Source organism: Amblyomma mixtum, chromosome 1 (genome assembly GCF_055824585.1).
Source record: "Amblyomma mixtum isolate Tamu chromosome 1, ASM5582458v1, whole genome shotgun sequence".
Taxonomy (NCBI): Eukaryota; Metazoa; Arthropoda; class Arachnida; order Ixodida; family Ixodidae; genus Amblyomma; species Amblyomma mixtum.
Window position 1 is genome coordinate 89,656,535 of NC_143012.1, and position 18,749 is coordinate 89,675,283.

The following is an 18,749-nucleotide window of genomic DNA, read 5'->3' on the forward strand; positions in this document are numbered from 1 at the left end:
TGAAAAGTGTGAAAAATGGAGTCTCGACATGTATTTTAGCGTGAAAACGCACAAAGTACACGTGCCTTTGCGAGTGATAGTCGCTGAGAAGGGCACGTGGCAGAAGAGCCTGGGGAAGTTTTTACAAAATAACTTAGCTCACCTAACTATTGACGACCCTTATCAGGTAAAGAAGTCGGACGAAGTAATTGAATTTCTAAAAACTGACCAGGCCAAGTCACTCCGCGCATTTTCCATTGATCTAAAATACCTATATTATTCCATCCCTCATCACAAGCTGCTAAAGTGCATTAGTGAAGCAACTGACGACTATGAAGCGGTAGCATTTCAGAATGCTTGCGGCATTTCTGCAAAAAGCTTTTTAGCCCTGCTGCAAGTGTACCTTCAGTCAACCTATGCAGAATGGGAAGGCACGGTTTTTATTCAAAAGAATGGGACCTGCATAGGATCTTGCATCGCTCCTTTGCTAAGTGACATCTTTCTTGCTAAGCTTGACAGGATACTCGAACAATCGCTCATGAGCTCTACAATTGCTAGAGTGCTCCGATATGTAGATGACTACCTTATTTTACTAGATTGTGACCCGGCTGCGTATTGCCAAAACATAGCCTGTACACGCATTCGAGCAGACGACGCCCAGGAGTGCTATCACGTGACCCTACGCAACTTCCGCCGTCATAAAAAAAATGGCGCCTTGCGTATGCGTGCGGTAGGGACCCTACTTGCGGGTTGCAGTTTCACGCGAGCGGTTTTACGCAGTTTTATGCAAGCCGCCTCGTTGGATCGTGGATACTTGGCTCCGAATGCTTAAAGTGCGTAGATTCCAAGGAGCTATGCAAGCCGCGCCGTGCCGCTGTTCTACGCTGGAAAACGCATCGTCGGTCTCGCAGCCTGCCCCTCGGGCCCTGTATCGTCGGACTCGCAGCCTGCCCCTCTGCCCGTGTGTAATTTTCTATCGATGCTCGCCGTTCGTGACAGCGTTGGTTCGCGATATATAGCTCTTGCGGAAGCTGGCCTTAACGCAGAAGTGGTTTCGGCAGTCGGTTGTGTGAAGTCGCGTCTGCAGAAGTTTTGCTCACTAAACTAACTCACTTTTCACCAGCGCACTTGCGCTCGCGGTGCTCTTTCGAGCAACAACGGTGTGCGCGTTTTGTCCCCAAGGCTAGACTTCTCAGAACTTGCGTCAAACTTGTTTTGACGAGTGTGGCCCAATGAAAGTGCACTTACTGTAGCCGTTTTTCCGGACTGGTGGTAACGGTGTTCTTGGTGCGATAGCATAAATTTGGATTGCCAAACCGCTATTTCTCAAAGTGAGGGGTAATAAGAACACTGTGCCGAGTGGGCATTCGGGGATGCCGGCCCGACGCTAGGCACAACCTTTAAGCAGAGAAGATGCTAGTTTATCTTTTGTGTATTTCGTAAATCCATAGGCATGTGATCGGTGTGCTGGTCAGGCGCCATGATAAATTATCCATGCTTGCAGAAAGGCAGTTTTTCATGTATGCTTTCAGTTGTTCTAATGATTGCCTGCATATCCATCACAGACTATTGTAGTTCACTTCTCATCTAACAGGTAGACCTTCATTAGTGCCAAATCATTATGGTGTACAGCCTGCCTCACCCTCGTGTAGAGCGCTCAGCCGGCACACTTCTCTGCAAATAAAGTGACACCTCGTCGTACCTGCTAGATTATAGAGGAAATGATTCCATGTCAGTAGAGCCTCGCAGACCCACAAGCAATGTGGGCACTACAGCTTTGGCCAGGTGTCATGGGTTGCTGTCTAGTATGAATTTTTATTGCCTGCTGGCCACTGGTTTAGTGCTCGACATGAGGGTGATGCAGACTGTACATTACTTACTTTACGAGTTATCTCTGTTGACATGAGAGGAAAATTTAGCACGTTTCAGAGTAAGTCATATTTAAAAAGTTTTTTTAAGCTGATTACGTGCTAATGACAGTAACCTGGGATGCGTAATATTGGAAAATACCAAAATAAATATTTTCCCATCAAAAACATTTTTCCTTCAAGTGTGGCGTCATACCTTAAGAAGGAACAAAGATGCATACTTTATTGTGCAGGCATATATTTTTAGTATGCTTACATGCGATGGTGCATTTCAGATTGAGCAAAAAATGTGCTGGCTTCCAACAATGAGGTGCTTTCATAATAAGCTGATAACTTCCTACTTGTGCTTCTTAGAATGGCCATGACCAAACTCAGGTCCAAACTATTTTGCAGCAGTTTCAAAAGATCGTTTCTTCATTGGTTCCTTAAATTTCACTATGTGTGGAATAAATGCTCAGTTGTTGAAGTCTTATGTTCCTTGTATCACCTCTCTTGTGTCAAGCTTCTAAGCGCAAGTGAAAAGGAGATGTCCATCCGTTCTCTGCACCGCCCCAAGCCCCTCCTTCCTGCTGGTCGGCATGGCTGGCCTTGGCGGCCAAGTTGCCCAGTTGGCTCTTAGAGCACGTATAAGGCCTTGATTTAACCTGTTTAAGTATTTCTCTCTCTCTCTTATCTCCTGCACACAATACAGCATTGGTGTAGGAGAGGCCACCTTTTTGTACTTGATCTCAGTCTACCCATTCTTGCTTTAGAAAACTAAAATACTAATCACGTAGGGAGACACGTACCTCTTAAATCTTAATCACTGCAGCATTTCAGTACGTGTTAAGAGCAATAGAATGAAAAGAATGAGGTACGCAAATCTGTGGGGTACTGAATGTTAATGTAATGTTCCAACTTCTGCTTTCTTCTCCCCTGGTGTTAGTTTCATTATTTGTGTGCTCATAACCTTGCCAGTTGTTAGTGTAATTAACTGATTTTGTTTACGTTATCAGCTTTTGAAAGCCTATACGCAATAATATATGATAAAAAGATGTCTGTAGCACAGCTCTTCATATCAAAACGTGCATTTTCTTCCATTAGCTCAGTTGTACATTGTCAGCAACAGCCCTTTCTTTTAGAGACACAGTTTAGATTTACAGCATCACGCTAAGCACCAGATTAATTGCACCTTTTTCAATCTTCTATCCATTTGCTGCACTGAGTCCTTTGAATATGGCCAGAACCGTAAATATTTCTGAATTTTCATTGCAGTTACAGCACTATGTCTTCACAAATTGCTTTCTTTTAAATACACAGCTGAAGTATCAAAGGAGTATTGCATACTACCTTGGCCTTCCTATCCATAAAATTGATGCACGCGAGAAAATGCCCTCAGTGTATAAGCAAGCCTAGGTCAGTGCTGTTGACATCAACCGAAAAACCTCGTTGATACGTTCATGGTTTATACGGTTTCTGGGTTCGTACACAGGTTACCTGTGTATGTTATGTTTTGCGTGTTGTGCTTCTCCGCGCTGCCACGTGTAAAGGGGGTCGAGGGCCTCTCAAGCTGCACTGTCGCAGCTTTTACCTTGGCCTCCTCCATTTTGTAAAAATGGACATCAATAAAAGAAAGGAAGAAAATCGCAGACATTAAAATGTCCCATTGAGTTACACTATTTTTCTTAAACACATTATTATTATTATTATTTACAAATGTATACATTCCAGGAAAACTCGATTTCCTGGCTACTACGTTTAGAATTTCGACAATATGAGGTCGTATAATTCGTATATTGACCAACCGCTCATGTGCAAACATTTTTTTTTTTTTGCGGAGTGGTGACGTCTTTGCAGTGCCTACTTGCTATGAGGCGAAGCACCACCATCAAAAACAAAAAAATAAAAACGACGCATTAGCATTCGCGATGGCCTTTCCTGCGAGTGCGTGATGTGAAGAGCAGAAGCGCTGAAGTTTCATCGCGGTGCATAAGGGCAAGGAGAAGTTTTTTTCCGGGTCTGGGAAACGCAGCTTAAAAAGCAAAAACACTTCGACAATCGGGTGGCTTCCCCACGGTACTTAGGTGCAAACGGGAGAAGCATCCAACAATGACACGGAACAGATTTTGGTTACTTTCGTCATTGCCGACGACGGAGCTGATGTGTTGAGAATTTCCTTCTGTGTTAAAGACAGCACGAACGCGGACTGAACTCAGCGAGCACTGGAATAGGGTCTGTTCAGCTCTTGTGCCAAGAAATGGCAATCGACATTTTTATAAAGTGAAATTGTCAGTACATGTTTTTTACCTTATTCAACAGGTATATATCTCAGAATTAGGCGGTTTGGATCATGCGTTTTCCCGGATAATAGAGTTTTCCCCGTAATTAGAAAAAAAAACGCATCAACGAGGTTTTACTACATTGCTCTTAGTAACGTTATCTGAAATGATAAGGGGCACTGGGTTGCTCATGACTGTGCTTGGCCTGTAATGGATGTGTGATCATCTCCAGCTGGATTAAACCCACTCTCCCAGTGTTCTCCAGTTACCCCTGTCTTGTGTGAATTTCCTTATATCATGGCTGTAGCTAACCTCTGCTGGCTGTTACTATATTCGCCCTTTCTTGATATACATTCTGTGGCTCAAACTGGAAGCTGGTTATCTGTTGTACACATTGCATGATGTGCCCTACTCCACTTCTTTTCCTTAAGTTTAATATATGACCACTGATCTAGGTTTCTTTTTCCCTACCTGTTAAAATTACATTTATTGATCTTTTTCCCACCACTTGTTCCAGTATTCACAGTTTCAATTCCAGATACTTTGTTTATTTTAAAGTCTGCACTTCTTAAGTGAGCTCTGACAGAATGGTATTTTCTGATATTAACAAGCTACTGTTCATCATGTCGGAATATCTACCAGATATGCTTTAGCTTATTCTTATTTATTATCTAATCCTTCATTATTTGTGTCCCCAATGAATACTTGGCCATTTAATTGCACACAAGGGCTGCTTCGAGTGTTTTCCCACTTTTGAGGAAATTATTTACCAGCCACTACCTTACCTTTAGTACAGTTACTTTATACATGTTGTAATTTTCAAACCTATCTGTCTGCAGTGCCTCATGAGCTCCTCAAATATTTGCCGCAAGTCTCCAAAGTTACTCAACAAGGTAATGTCATTAGCAAACTAGAGGTTGCCGAGGTACTCCCCACTAATTTGTATACCTCATTCTTTTCAGTTTATTGCCCTGAGCACATATTGGAATTCGGGAGTGAATAAGGTTTGGGAAGTGCACCTCCATGCGTAATACGTAACAATTTTCTGAAGAATTGTGGCAGTGTGGTTATGCGTGCATATGATTGCAAGCATTTTCAATCAGCCAAGTGCTCTTTTATAACTGATGAAGTTCATATACAAGGGTTATACTAGTGCAACATTTCTTCTATCCCTGAATGTCGTGAACATGATGTATGGGTGACACTAATACGCAAAGATACATGCTGCACTCCACAACCTCAAGAGGAACTCAAGCAGGTTAGCAAATTTGTTCAAGAAAAGTCCATGCACAGCTATACTTAATATGTCAAAACCAGTAAATAAGATGGCAGCTAGTGCATTAATTTACTGATTCTTGGTAACGTTTCCTGGTTATAATGTGAAATAGTCATCGTCTTGTCTATTCAGCGCGCCCATTTTCCTCACGGCACTGCTACCATGTGGTAAATCACCCTAAAAGAGGAAGGAAGGAGTAAACTTTATCCATAAAAAGGAATAACAATAAAATATTTCTTGCACCCTAGGAGGGCCCCTGAAAGTTGAGGAGCCCTTTGGAAGAGCGAGATGGGTTCAGGAAGGGCCCAAATGACCATCCTGACATTGCTGTTATGTGGTGATGTCCATTTGGCAGGCGTGTATACATAGTCGCAAATTTTCCTGCAGAAGGCTGCGCAAGGCTGCAAAATGTTCCACTACCTACATGGTTCTGCTGGCGACATATCATTTGAGCGACATATGCACACTGAACGAAATTTAATGCTCTCATTATCTGCTATTCGTGTGCTCAGTCATTTCGTTTCTCATGCCTGACAGGCTTCCTGGTCTTTGAATATGGATGGGTCCTGTGCAGCTTGCTTTCTCAACTCTTACTTTCCACACTCAACATATACTAATCATAAGTACAGAGTTAAACGTTCTTTTCCAGTGCATGAAAGCACCACAGAGTTCAGGCAAAGCAGTAGCAGTACGTGCTGCACAACAGGCGCGAGAAGCGAACATTTCAGCTGTGTGATGCCTAGAAAAAGAAAGTAATTTAAAATACGTTGTACAGTGTTTCAAATCATCAGAGAGAGTTGACAACATCACTTCATTAACTATCTTCACCGACCTCATGCCCCATGGAAAGCCCTGGAAAACAAATCTAAGTACGACATATGTTATTGCAGGCAGGTCTGCACAGCACAGGCACCCGCAGGTGTAGTTTCCCTTGATTTTGAGCTCGCGCAAAACAGCGCGTCGTTGTCCACATCGGATTTATATTGTTGCTTATGCGACCAGCAAAAGGTGGAAATTTTGGTATCTTTCCACCGCCGGAGCTCGTGCTGCCAAGACACGCACTTTGCCGATGAGGTAGCTAACAATGCGCAGAGCTGCTTGAGAAAAAAAAAAGTTGAACGTCGACGATCGACACAGAGGTTGTAAAAGAAAGCTGCGACTTGTCTTCGTCCTTCGTTTTATCACGTGATCACGCACGCACGCGCACATACACACAAACACACGACCAGACACGACATACCTCCTAGTCCCGCGTGAAGCGAAACCAAAACTTCCACGACAGTTCACGAACGCTAGGCAGCGCTACAGTCGCCGGAAGTGACGTCACTATGTTTATTTGTTTGCAAAGATGGCGTTTTTTGAGCTCGGTGGTGACAAGTGGACCAGAGTTTTTTCTGCGCTGTGAGCGTATGTCCTCCTTACCTTATTCGGTCCTCGTTGTTTTGCACAGTTTAAAAATGAACAAAGTGCACCAGCCAGCCTGCCAGAAGACATTGGTTTGCAAACAAATGCCGTTCTAAATATGTGATGTCAAGGATCTATGCAAGCAGTGCCGTTGGATGCTGGGTACGCCTTTTCTTGCAGTTTGTCAATTAGCTAGTAGTGTGTAATATTGGAACATTTGCTCGGTTGCTTGCCGTTCGAGGTGATACTAGGGTTGCAAGTATTTTTAGGGACCACAGTGGCACTGTTGCGAAAGCCGGGGCGTAATGTTGGCTGAGTTACAGCAAGCAGTTATGTGAAGTCACGGCTGCGAAAGTTTACTGCATAAACATTTCACAGAGCACTTGCGATCGCGAAACACCCTCCAGCCTTGGGGACTAGCGTTGTCAAATGGTGTACATGGAACTTGTTTACAAACTTGTTTTGTGAAGGCTGGCCAAGTGGAAGCGCATTTATTACATGCAGTTTAACGAAGTAGCTGTAACGGACCTTATAGTGTGAAAACATGCTTTCGTTTTGCGACCGCACCCTTTATTGTGACGCGCTGTTCACAACAGCAACCGCTCTGAACTATCGGTTTGTGTGTTCACTAAGCGAGAGGCTCGGGATTGTGAAACTTGATTCCGAGATCAGTGGGCTGTTTTGTGCAATCTGTAACAAGTAGCCACGCCGGCCGTTTGAGAGCACTGTGGTGAATTTGCGGTCGTCATGTCGGCCCTACGTTAGGCACTCCTTTTAAGCGGAGACGGTGGCACGTTTTTTTTTTGGTATTTGATGATTTCATAGGTATGTGATTCATGTGTTGCGCAGGTGTCATCATAAGATGAGACAAGAGTGTTTAAATTAAGTCCGGGACACTTTTTAATATGCTCACATGGAATGGTGGAATTGAAGACAACAGTGAACAAAATAAATAAGTGCTGGCTTCCCACAGTGAGATGCTTTCATGATAACTTTTTATGTTTCTTGGAATGACCTTGACTAACTCCAATCACAAATTATTTCACAGCTACTTCAAAAGCATCTGAATTAGGTGAAACATTGTAGAACGCCCAGAAATTCGCCAGAACGCCCAGAACGCATTGTAGAAATTCCAGAATAGTCCGGACAGATAGTGATCGAACATTTCAAAACAGCTTTTTAAAGTCATCAGCAAATGCCACACACAGTTGACTAACATCATTGCTCATAAGATACAAAACTACTCTTAGTGAGACCCCTCGATGAAACCATATGGAGGAATTAGCAGTTTTGGAGAGTTGTTTATGCACACTGCTCCTACACTTAGTGAGGCAGCACCTCTGCCATTTAGCAAGTGCACAAGAAACACCAAGTAAACATTTTACGCAAAAGCAATCGTAGTTACACAGCCAAATCCTCTCAATCTGTCAACTACAGGAAAATGTGGTAACAGTGGCTTCGATTGTACATATGATATAGAGCCGTGCAGCTGTCATAGATCCCACTTGAAGGGCAAATAGCCGTGTTTGTGTTTCCGAGCAGGCTTAAAGCTGAGGCAACGCACAAAATGTAGAAGAAAGCCTCAAAGCAAAGTTCACCTTACAGTGTTCAACAAAACTTGGTCATGCGATGGGCAGTAAAACTTTACAGTATGAAGGAGGGGAAAGGTGAAAAGTTTAGACTGGCAGCTGCAAGGTTGCAAGTTAAGCAGTGCAAATTCCGCACTGTAACGGAAGACCTGCTGCTTGATTGTGTCATGGCCAGCGGGGAAGTGGTTAAATCAGAGAGGTGGTCGCTGAAGGCTGTCTTAAGGATCTTGAAAACACCGTGTGTCTTTAAAAATAAACTGGCAAAGCAGTGCAAAAAACCAAAGATATGTTGCAGTGTACAAAAGCCTGTGATGCATTGGAGTGCACCATAGAGTCAGGAAAAATGCCAAGGAAAGACAAACATGCACAAGAACACCCAGCAGAATTGCAGACTCAGAGCTGTGGTCACCTTTGGAGTGTTAGAGAGCTATGCTACTCTTTTCAAGCAGAAAAGAGCATAGCTATGACCAAACAGTGCAGTTTGCAGCAGTCTGCCGGACTGTTAAAAGACGATCAAAAAATCAAGGCCCCACCGCGGTGGCTCAGTGGTTATGGCGCTCGGCTGCTGACCCAAAAGACGCGGGTGCGATCCCGGCCGCGGTGGCCGAATTTTGGATGGAGATGAAATTCTACAGGCCCGAGATGCGATGTCAGTGCACGTTAAAGAACCCCCAGGTGGTCGGAATTTCACTACGGCGTCCCTCATAGCCCGAGTCGCTTTGGAACTTTAAAACCTAATAAACCATACCAAACCAAAAAATCAAGAATTATGAGAACAGCACACATGAGAACTCACATCAGATTTTGGAATAGGAAGACTTCAGGATAAGGCCACTGTCAGGGGCACTATGCACCGTACTTTTACTGAATTATTCATGAGCATCAATCGTGTGGTGCAAAATTCCTTCTTAAAATGCATGCGTGTCCAGCTCGCAGCACAAACCTGACATCACAAGCAAGTGCACAGTGTTGCGTGCGGTACATGACACGCCCCTCAAAATCAAGTGTGTTATCAAGAATAGACATGTTGCATTTGATCTTCTCGAGAAATGTCCTCAGTGCAATTTTGCACTTCGGACATTTTCTAGCACATTACTCCGAAGGGAGTGGGGCCTTTTTTTTGGCCTCTTGGAACAGGGTTGACCTGGTGGGTGTCCAGCTGGCACCCTTTTGGAGCCCCTTGTCAACCCCGGCCGGCGTCTCGCAATACTTGTAGGCTGCACCCGGATTTGACGTCCCCGGTGCCTCCGTGCTGCTGCAGTTGCCTTGAAGGCAAGCATAAGCCCAGCTGCGTCATTTCCATTGGGCACGCGGTCCAGCTCATGCCCAAGACACCGCAGGATTTCTAGATATGCAGGGTTGTGCTCATTCATGGCATGCAGGCGGCGCAGCTGGGACTCCAAGCTCCGGTACACATCTTCTCTTTCCTGCATGAAAGGTTGTGGAACTGAATGACTAGATTCTGTCCACTTTGAGCGTTTCGAATGTTCAAAGCTCTGTAGCTATCATCTACCCTGTGATGGAAGTTCTAGTTGCAGGCTGGGCTACAGCAGCTGAGGATTGCCATGTTGGTTTTCTTTCTTTTTATATATTAGCATTCTCATTATTTGCATGCACACTTCTTTGAAATTAGCCGCCGCGGTGGCTCAATGGTTATGGTGTTTGGCTGCTGACCCGAAAGACGTTGGTTCAATTCCAGCTGCGGCAGTCAAATTTCGATGGAGGCGAAATTCTAAGAAGCCCGTGTGCTGTGCAATGTCAGTGCACATTAAAGAACCCCAGGTGGTCGAAATTTCCGGAGCCCTTCACTACGACGTCCCTCATAGCCTGAGTTGATTCGGGACATTAAATCCTCATAAACTAAACTAAACTTGTCTGAAATTGTTACAAGTAGCCAATTATGACTGTGGCACCCTATTGCTATCTTTGCAGTAAGCTCTGAGCTGAATCGAATATTCATTTGCTGGACATGAAACTTCACTGTAGCAAGGCATACCTCTTCATGCATATGCGGTAAAGACCTGGTCAGTAGAACAATCTGAGTTTAACATTCTTGATATATAGGTCCGTTGCAAATGTTCCCAGCATTTACAGACAAAACTGTGGCTCATTTATTCATTCTTGCCTGGTATAGCCTTTCATCTGAATGGAAAGCTGCAGACTTGAATGTGCAACTAACATCGGCAAGGTAATATGTATCGCACAGAATTCTAGAATTTGTATTTCTACACTAGTGTTACTTTCAGCATGAACTCTAAAAAGTGCCTTTTCTACAAGTTTGCAAAGATCAACCAGAAAAAATGTTCGTTGTCTTTACCTGCACTGGCATTGCTGAGGAAAGAAGGATTTAGGATGAGAAGGAAATTTACAGGGAATATGCACCTGGGCAAGCTGGGGTTGATCACAGTCTTGCGCAGTAGGTGACAGCTGTCTTGATGTGGAGGGCTGGCAGTCGTCTTGCATGTGGCTTGCTTCACAAGCCTGTGGGTTTTCGTAACTGCAGCTTGCCTGGTCGGGCTCTTCTTGAGGCTGCTCTCCTTCAAGGAAGGGCATAAAGAAATCCCGAGGGGGGCACTTGTTGCCTAAGGCCAGCTTGCCCAATTGATGCCGGTCTCCTGTGTTCAGGGGCGGAGCATTGGGAAACAATCCCCCAAAAGTTTCATGGACAAGCGCCTGGTGCTTGCAAAAAGCACCTTGTTTTTTTGCTGCGCAGCTGCACATTCCAAAATCTGCTGACACTTCATATATTGTGTCTTGGCGTGTGGCACTGGGCACTGCATAGAGGTTGTGTCCTGTTAGTCGTATGGTGTCAGCAGCTCCTGATGGCATCCGGGAAAGGAGCCATTTGTAAGCCAGGTGATGACTGGCAACACGGCTGTTAGCATGGCGGAGGATGCGGCTCTCGAAGTATCTCTCCCACACCACGGCCACTGCATCCACTAGTGCAACGGCGTTGAAGGCCTCTGCTCTGCTGAGCATGATGTCTTTTAGGATACGGATGGTGGCCTCAGAGAAATTATTTGTGTTGTGCCCCCGTGTGGTGATGTTTGCACGAAAAAGGAGCACCCACTCCTCTTCCCTTTTGAGGAATGCCTTCACCCGTTCTATATAGCCCTGGTGGGATTCAGACCCAAGCCTGGCTTTCGCAGCTTCCAGCTTCTCTTCTGTGTCAGCATACATGACCTGTAGTTGGAGTTTGGAATCCTTTAGTGAGAAATGTGCCAGTGCCTTTCACATACACATATGCACATTTACGCTGTGCCTGTAATTTCGCACAGTCCCCCTCTTTAAAAAAGAACTACATTTGGACAAAACTTGCTCCTGGAATGTTGACATTAGTTGCCGTCTCTGGTCCTTGCCAACATGGTTGTGGGCAGCTGTCAGCCAGCGCCACTCTGCCTGGGCCACATGAAAATGGCACAGAAGCTGCCTGGCTGGAGGCCATGTTTCCTGCAGTGCAGCCTTCTCTGCACTGGAGTTGTCTGTCATAAATACGTGTGGTGCCTGCAGCGATAACAATAGCCGATTTCAGCACGCCTATCAAGCCAAGAACAATTGATAGCTTTTAGTGTTTGTTCTTCACGTGACCTGCAAGGATTCATCCTTGGATCTTTGTTTTTTGATTAACAATATTGTGGCTAGCTTTCTTCTAGAAATCTGACTTTACATCATCTGTTGCCAAACATTTGCACATAGTGTGAATCCTGGCGGATATCCGCTGCTTTCAGAGGACTGTTGTAATGAGGATCACAGACAAGAAAATTCTGCCGCAGTTTAAAGCAGTTGAAATAATATCACTATGCAGAAGCGACAGCGTATGCATACTCTGGACCCTGGCTTACTAGTAGGGGTTGGACTTTTCGGTTGAAACCAAAAAAAAATAAAGAAAAAGGTCAGTGTCCATGGCATAGATGCCATGGCTAGCTTGCTGTTAAGTAGAAATAACCCAATCTGCTTGTCGATGGAACTGCATAACCAGGCCTGGGGTTAGGTCCGATATCGGTGACCAGAACCGACAGTGCACTTCCTCACCAGAGCAGGATTTGGCCGCCCTGGTGTAGTACTTGGTCAAAACCTCCTGTATTAATACACTAGTTAACCCTGTCTCCAGCGGCAGCTCAGCAACTGACCAAGGCAGCAGCCAGGCCTGTGACACAACAGAGGGTGCCAAGAATCTCTTGCTCTGGACAGACCGCCGCTGGAAACTGAACCTGGTGACTGTTAACTCTAGCCTTATCCAGTGAGGCTAGTCTTGCAAAGCTTTTTGAGGAACTAGCAGGCATTAAATGAGATGTCGTGGGGCATAGCGAGGTTAGGACAGATGAGGCATATACAGTCCTAAAAGAGGGCACATACTATGCTATCGTGGATTAGTGGAGATAGCAGAACTAGGTGTGGAGTTCCTTATCAGTCAGAATATAGCTGGCAACATAGAGGAATTTATATTATTAACAAGAGGGTGGCAGCTATCGTAAATAACCTTAAGTGCTAACTGAAGGTGGTACAAACGTATGCACCCGCATTTAGCCATGATGACCAGATCACTGAAAGCTGCTATGAAAACGAGGAATCTGCAGAGAACGAAATAAAAACACACTGCAGTGTACTGATAGCTGACTTCAATGCCAGGGTAGGAAAGGAGACCAGGCAGTAGGCGACTATGGTATAGGCTCTAGGAACAGCAGGGGGGGAGTTATGAGTAGAGTTTGCAGAGAGGAATAATTTATGGATCATATTCCTTCTGAAATGAAATAGACTTCATACTGTGCGCTCATCCTGGTATCGTGCAGGCTGTGGAAGTTCTCAGAAAGGTGCGTTGTAGCGGCCACAGGATGGTAAGGTCTCGATTTAGCCTATGCTTGAAGGGATGGGAAAAAACAGTGAGACGGAAGCCCATTAACGCGTTAGCGGTAAGAGGGAAAGTAAAGGTCTCACTGCAGAACAGCTATTCGGCTGTAACCAAGGGCGACGACCTTAATGTTCAGGCATTGGACGATAGTCTCACATCTATCATTACGTAGTGTTCAGTAGAAGTAGAAGGTAGGATGGTAGACTGCTTACTGCCAAGCTCTCTGAGGAGACGGAATATTTGATTCAGAAACGCTGAAGCATGAAAGCCTCTAACCACAGGTACGAAATAGAATCAATACGGAATAGCTAATCAATAAGTGCAAGGTAACCGTCATAAGGAATTTTAATATGGAGAGAATTGAGTGTGCTCTGAAGAACGCAAGTAGCCAGTAATGTGAACATTTCAGCATTTTTGCTTTTATACTGTAGGCCCAAAAAGTTACGTATGCTTTCTTTCTAGTCTGTACAACAATTTTTTTACCTTTAGAGAAATGGCTGTTCGCATGTTTGTATGACCATTGCAATTTTACAGGAACTGATATCATTCCCTTTCGTGCCGCAGACATGTTAGTAAACTGCAACATTCTGTTCCCCTCTATTCTTCACTCAAACTTGAGCCATAACTGCACCCTCACTGAGTGCATATGGCGAAGTTATGGGTTTTGTCTAGCACAGTGTTGAAATATCGCTCTTACATTTTTCATTATGGGGTGCTTTCGTGAACAATATGGCAGCCTAGAATTGCATCTCTAACACTGACCTACAACCTCTTGCAATGCTTGGCAGACAACCACATTTTATGGTGATGAAGTAATGGGGAAGGAAACATGAAGGCATATTTTCTTGAAGTTAGCTTCTGCAATGCACAAATTAAAGGCAGTGTTATTGTTTTTCCTACTTACGGCCTGACCTCCGAAGCAGAAAGGATGAGTGTCTTTTAGAAGTTGAAATGCAGCCATGTAGCCTTCTGTGCTCTGCTCATTGTGAAGTAGCACCGCTATTGGCACAGCACCAGCCATTGTTGCCACCAGCACCACCGTGGTTACTTTTGACAAAGACTGTACCTAGAAAACGGCCACGAATGTACAGTGCGCGGGTGGAGGGCAGTGCGAAATGCGTAGGAGGAGGAGGTAGAAGAGGAAAGGCAGGGAGGTTAACCAAAGAATAATCGGTTTGCTACCCTACACGGGGGGAAGGGGGTGAGGGAATAAAAAGAAAGAGAAAGGAGGGTAACAGAAAATTGAAGTCACAGGGAAAGTCAGCGTTCGTTGAAGTCACAGCCTGTCATGCAGGCCAGAAGTTCGCAAGAAGCCGAGCAGTGCCCCTTCCCCCTTTCGTCGGGGCCTTTTGTCGGGGCAATCATGAAATAAGATACCACGTAGTACACTGATTTGCTTAACATTTCCTGGTGATAAAATGAGTCATGGTCTTGTCATTCTGACGTGCCCACTTTCCTCACGACACTGCTGCCATGCGGTGAATCTACCCTACAAGGGTGCATGCATTATGTGGTGAAGTCCACCTGGTAGGCGTGTAGTTGCGAATTTCTCTGGAAAACAGTGCGCAAGACTGCAGAACATTCTACTGCTTGCATAATCCGACTGGCGACATATCATTTGATCGACATATGCGTACTAAACTTAACGCTTTCCAGTTTTCAGCCCATTCGTGCGTTCAGTCGTTTCTTTTCGCACTGCATGTCAGGCATTCTTCGAAAATGAAGTCTTGTGCAGCTAGCTTCTCAACTATTATTACCTTAGTGATACTTGTTGGGTATGTTAAGATCGGCGAACACAGGCCTGGGAGGAATTCCAGTAAGACGTGAGTCATGCAACAAAGGTGCGGCGGGGAACAGCGGTGACGGCGGCGGCGTCAGGTGGCCAAGTCTGCCCACGGGTCGCCGGACGGAGTGACGCCGTGAAAGGTCACGCTGTTGATTTTACTTGAAAGGCGACTGCTACATTGACTGAGGTCCTGCGTTTCGGACATCAGGCGGGGGCGTACAAGGCCCCTCATTCACCTGCTGGGAAACGCAGCGCACTTACTTTCCCAGGGGGCACCGATCTCAACACAGTGCTGAATCGACACGACAGCCTTCGATGACGTGTCTTTCCCCAACCAACTCGCCCCCCCAACCAACTCGCCCAACCAACTCGCCCAGCAACATACCTTGCTCTTTCCCCCTGTCCACCGGCTGGGAAATGGCGTGGCCTTCCTTTCCCACGGAGGTGCTGCACCTGCCAATTCGACACGACAGTGTTCGAGGTCTGCTGGCTTTCCCCTTTCCCATCGACCGAGCTGCGGGAGAGTTCAGCACCGCCCCTTGACGTGGGTGGTACCGCCAGCGCCCACAACTGTCCACCTGACTGGAGAACGTTTTCCGAACTTTATTCCCTAGTCAGAGATCTCGGGAATACCAAGGGCATTTAAGGGGGTGTTGTTTTGTAACCACCACACTCCCATCTCGTCTGTAAATATGTAAAATAAACCTTATGTACAGTTTCCTCCATATCGGAGTTCGACATCGTTCTTCGGAGCTGGGACCTGCGGGGCTGAACGATTCAGTCAACTCCAGGACCCCCCCGTCTCCAACAGGTGGCTAGTTGGTGCATGTTTCCAGAAAAAGGGTTCAACACGTGCATGTTATAAAAACAGGGTTACACGTTCATTTTCATTGTGCTAAAGCACTACAGAGTTCAGGCGCTGACTGAAGGCAGCAAAAAACTAAATAGTAGCACATGCTGCACAACGGGCGCTATAGGAGCAAATATCAGACGCGTGATGCCCGGAAAAAACAAGCTAACTACTTTAACAGCGTTTATATTCATCAAAGAGAGTTGACAACATCTCGCTTGACTATCGGCGCCGACCTCATGCCCCCTAGAAAGCCTGCGGAAAAGAAAAGGTATGTACAGTCGCCGTTAAAAGTAAATGGAAGGCGACTTTGTCAAAAAAATTAATTTCTTTAAATCTAAAGCATAATGGTCCATGTTTGTTGGTGGACAGTGCAATTCGCGCAACCACAATTAGTCTGCACATATGTATTCAAGGATGCATGAATTAAGGGGGGGGGGGGGCGTAATTATTAAGTTTTTCGTTAATATTGCCTTCCATTTACTTTTGACGGCACCTGTACGTATCACTGCATCCACTGGTATACGTTGCACGGACACCAGCGGATGTGGTTTTCCTCTGTGCTGAGCCTGAGCTCGCTCGAGCTGCTCGCAAAAAGAGAAAAAAGCTGTGCAATGACGTCGCGCCCACGCCTGCGTAAAGAGAACAAAAAAAAAACGCGACGAGAACCCAGGCAGTGCGTTTGAATCGAGTGCAAAGCGCCGCGTTGCACGCAAAGAGGAAAAAAAAAAGCTGGGCGCACCCTCGCGCAACGACAAAAACAAAAAATGCGACGAGGGCCGAGGCAGTGCGCGTGAATCGAGTCCCTGCATGAAACCAAAACCGAAACTTCTCTAGAGTCGCTTTGCAGACGCTAGGCGCCGCCAGCGCTGCTTCAGCCGACGGAAGTGGCGTGAAGTCACGTGATCGCACTCTTGGGCGTCGTCTGCTCGAGTGCGTCTACGGGATATGGTTTGGCAATACGCGACCCGGCTAGCTTCGCTTCGGAAGTGAATGACCTGTGCGCGATATTCTCTGAAGTGCTTTCGCCGCTAGAAATTACACATGAAGTGGCTGTGAACGATCGCATTAAGTTCCTTGATCTGACCTTATATTTTACTGACTTCCATGTATGCTGGGCATTTGATCCTAGGAGTAAAAAGCCCTTATTTCTGTATAGCTCAGCCCATTCGAAGCTCGTGAAAAGAGACATTGTGGCGTCATGCTTTCAAAATGCCATGAAAATTTCTGTCCACACAAGATTGACTATAGTTTCTCCAATCAGGTTGATAGACTAACAGATGCAAAATACCCCCTTCATATTCTAGCGTCAGTAGCAGAAGGGATTTTGAAAAGGCTGAAGGGGGGCAACGCTGTCCCTCATTCCAAAAACAGAAATCTGGCAGTAATACCCTATGTCCATGTTGTGTCCCACAATTTGAAGACAATAGGTAAAAAGGCGGGATTGGTTGTTTTTTCGGCACCTGTGAGACTAAGTGGCTTGTGTGCGAGGGTAAATTGCCCGGATAAATGATCGGAATCTGGTCATCAATGCAAGAAAGACTACAAGATCAAGTATGTGTCATGCCAAGAGAACGTGGTGTATTCGGTGCCGTTGACGTGTGGTGGTTCATAAATCGGCCAAACTGGCCGTTGTCTAAATCAAGGACTTAGGGAGCATGAAAACAACGTTAAGAAGGCGGCCTGGCACATAGGTATTCACTGTCGTGTGTATGTTTTCCAGTATTCAAAAATAGCCCAGTTGTTACCAAACACAAGGATAAGCATACACAAGAGATAATCGAAGCTTCTGAAATCATGAAGCTGGGTGCGAATTTTATCAGCACCCCTTCCGTAGCCATTTCGTTGAAAGAGAACGACCATCTGATGTCATATGATCGATTTACACGCGATACAGCTGCATGCGCATAGTGACTGGGTTTGAAACTTCCGCTCCTCTCTGTTCCTTTCATTTTTTCCTACGGTGCTAAAGTATACACATGCTGATAGTATCCGGAATAAACATTTGTTGTCAGTTCAGCGCTTTGTTGGTCCCTTTCTTCCCTTGGCCTTGTGCCGTTGCGCTGCTTTACTAGATACAGCAGCTCGAGTGTGCAATGGCACTGAAAATATTTAAATATCAGTCACATCAAAGGCAACCTACCACCAACCTAAGCAAAGTGCCTGGGGCAACTTTGGAAAATTATCATTGTTTTGAGTTTTTCTTTCCAAAGTCAGCAAGCAGATGTTACGGAAAGGAAACCTCATAGCCTTTCTATGCTTGAAAAACGTGTATCTTTGTGATGTTTCTTAAGTACTGAGATACGCTCTCTTCTGGATCAGCATGTTGCCAAATGCTGTAAGAGGCACTTAGAACACAGCTCGGGAAGTTTTTTTTCTGCGCCACAAATATATAACCTCGTAGGGGACATTAATATACCGTTCCAGTTTGCTGCCTTTCACTTCAACATCAGTTATTACCGACCATCATATCGGATTCCTTAGCGAGGATTTATGCTCAATGCGCCGCAGAAGGAAACACATTTCATACTAGATGCATAGAATAGGTTTGTGCCATTTTGTACGCTGTTAGGATGGGCGATGTCTGAGGGGCAGGTCTCTTGAGCAGAGTCTTGCGGTATCTAATGGCGTACAGTTTGTTCGAATTTCACTGATAGGTGAGAGGGAAGAAACTAGAAGAATAAGAATGGGGTGGAGCGCATATGGCAGGTTCTCTCAGATCATGAATGGCACTTTACCAATATCCCTCAAGAGAAAAGTATACAACAGCTGCATCTCACCTGTACTCACCTGCGGGCCTGAAATGGGCTCGGACAGGAAGAAATGGGCTTGGGCAGGGCATGTAATGCGAAGGCAAGATAACCGCTGGTCCTATAAGGGTAACGGAATG

General features: G+C 45.4%; 1 protein-coding gene and 1 long non-coding RNA gene across 2 annotated transcripts; one reads left to right on the forward strand and one right to left on the reverse strand.

Moving 5' to 3' along the window:
* Positions 1-730: 730 nt before the first annotated feature.
* On the forward strand, positions 731-13,815 carry LOC149367163 (uncharacterized). Its single transcript, XR_016284533.1, has 3 exons — positions 731-940; positions 4,945-4,998; positions 12,486-13,815. It is a non-coding gene; the product is annotated as an uncharacterized LOC149367163 (long non-coding RNA).
* On the reverse strand, positions 9,114-11,890 carry LOC149367164 (uncharacterized). Its single transcript, XM_089554417.1, has 3 exons — positions 11,690-11,890; positions 10,757-11,557; positions 9,114-9,801 (listed from the first exon to the last, which is right to left on the reverse strand). The coding sequence occupies exons 1-3, from the start codon at positions 11,861-11,863 to the stop codon at positions 9,430-9,432; spliced, it is 1,347 nt and encodes a 448-aa protein (XP_089410543.1). The 5' UTR covers positions 11,864-11,890; the 3' UTR covers positions 9,114-9,429.
* Positions 13,816-18,749: the final 4,934 nt, after the last annotated feature.

Coding starts and splice junctions, on each gene's coding strand:
- LOC149367164 (XM_089554417.1), bottom strand. CDS start 11,863: ATGACAGACAACTCCAGTGCAGAGAAGGCTGCACTGCAGGAAACATGG. Junction 11,558..11,689: donor TGTCAACATTCCAGGAGCAA/GTTTTGTCCAAA, acceptor CTCCAACTACAG/GTCATGTATGCTGACACAGA. Junction 9,802..10,756: donor ATCAACCCCAGCTTGCCCAG/GTGCATATTCCC, acceptor CCTTTCATGCAG/GAAAGAGAAGATGTGTACCG.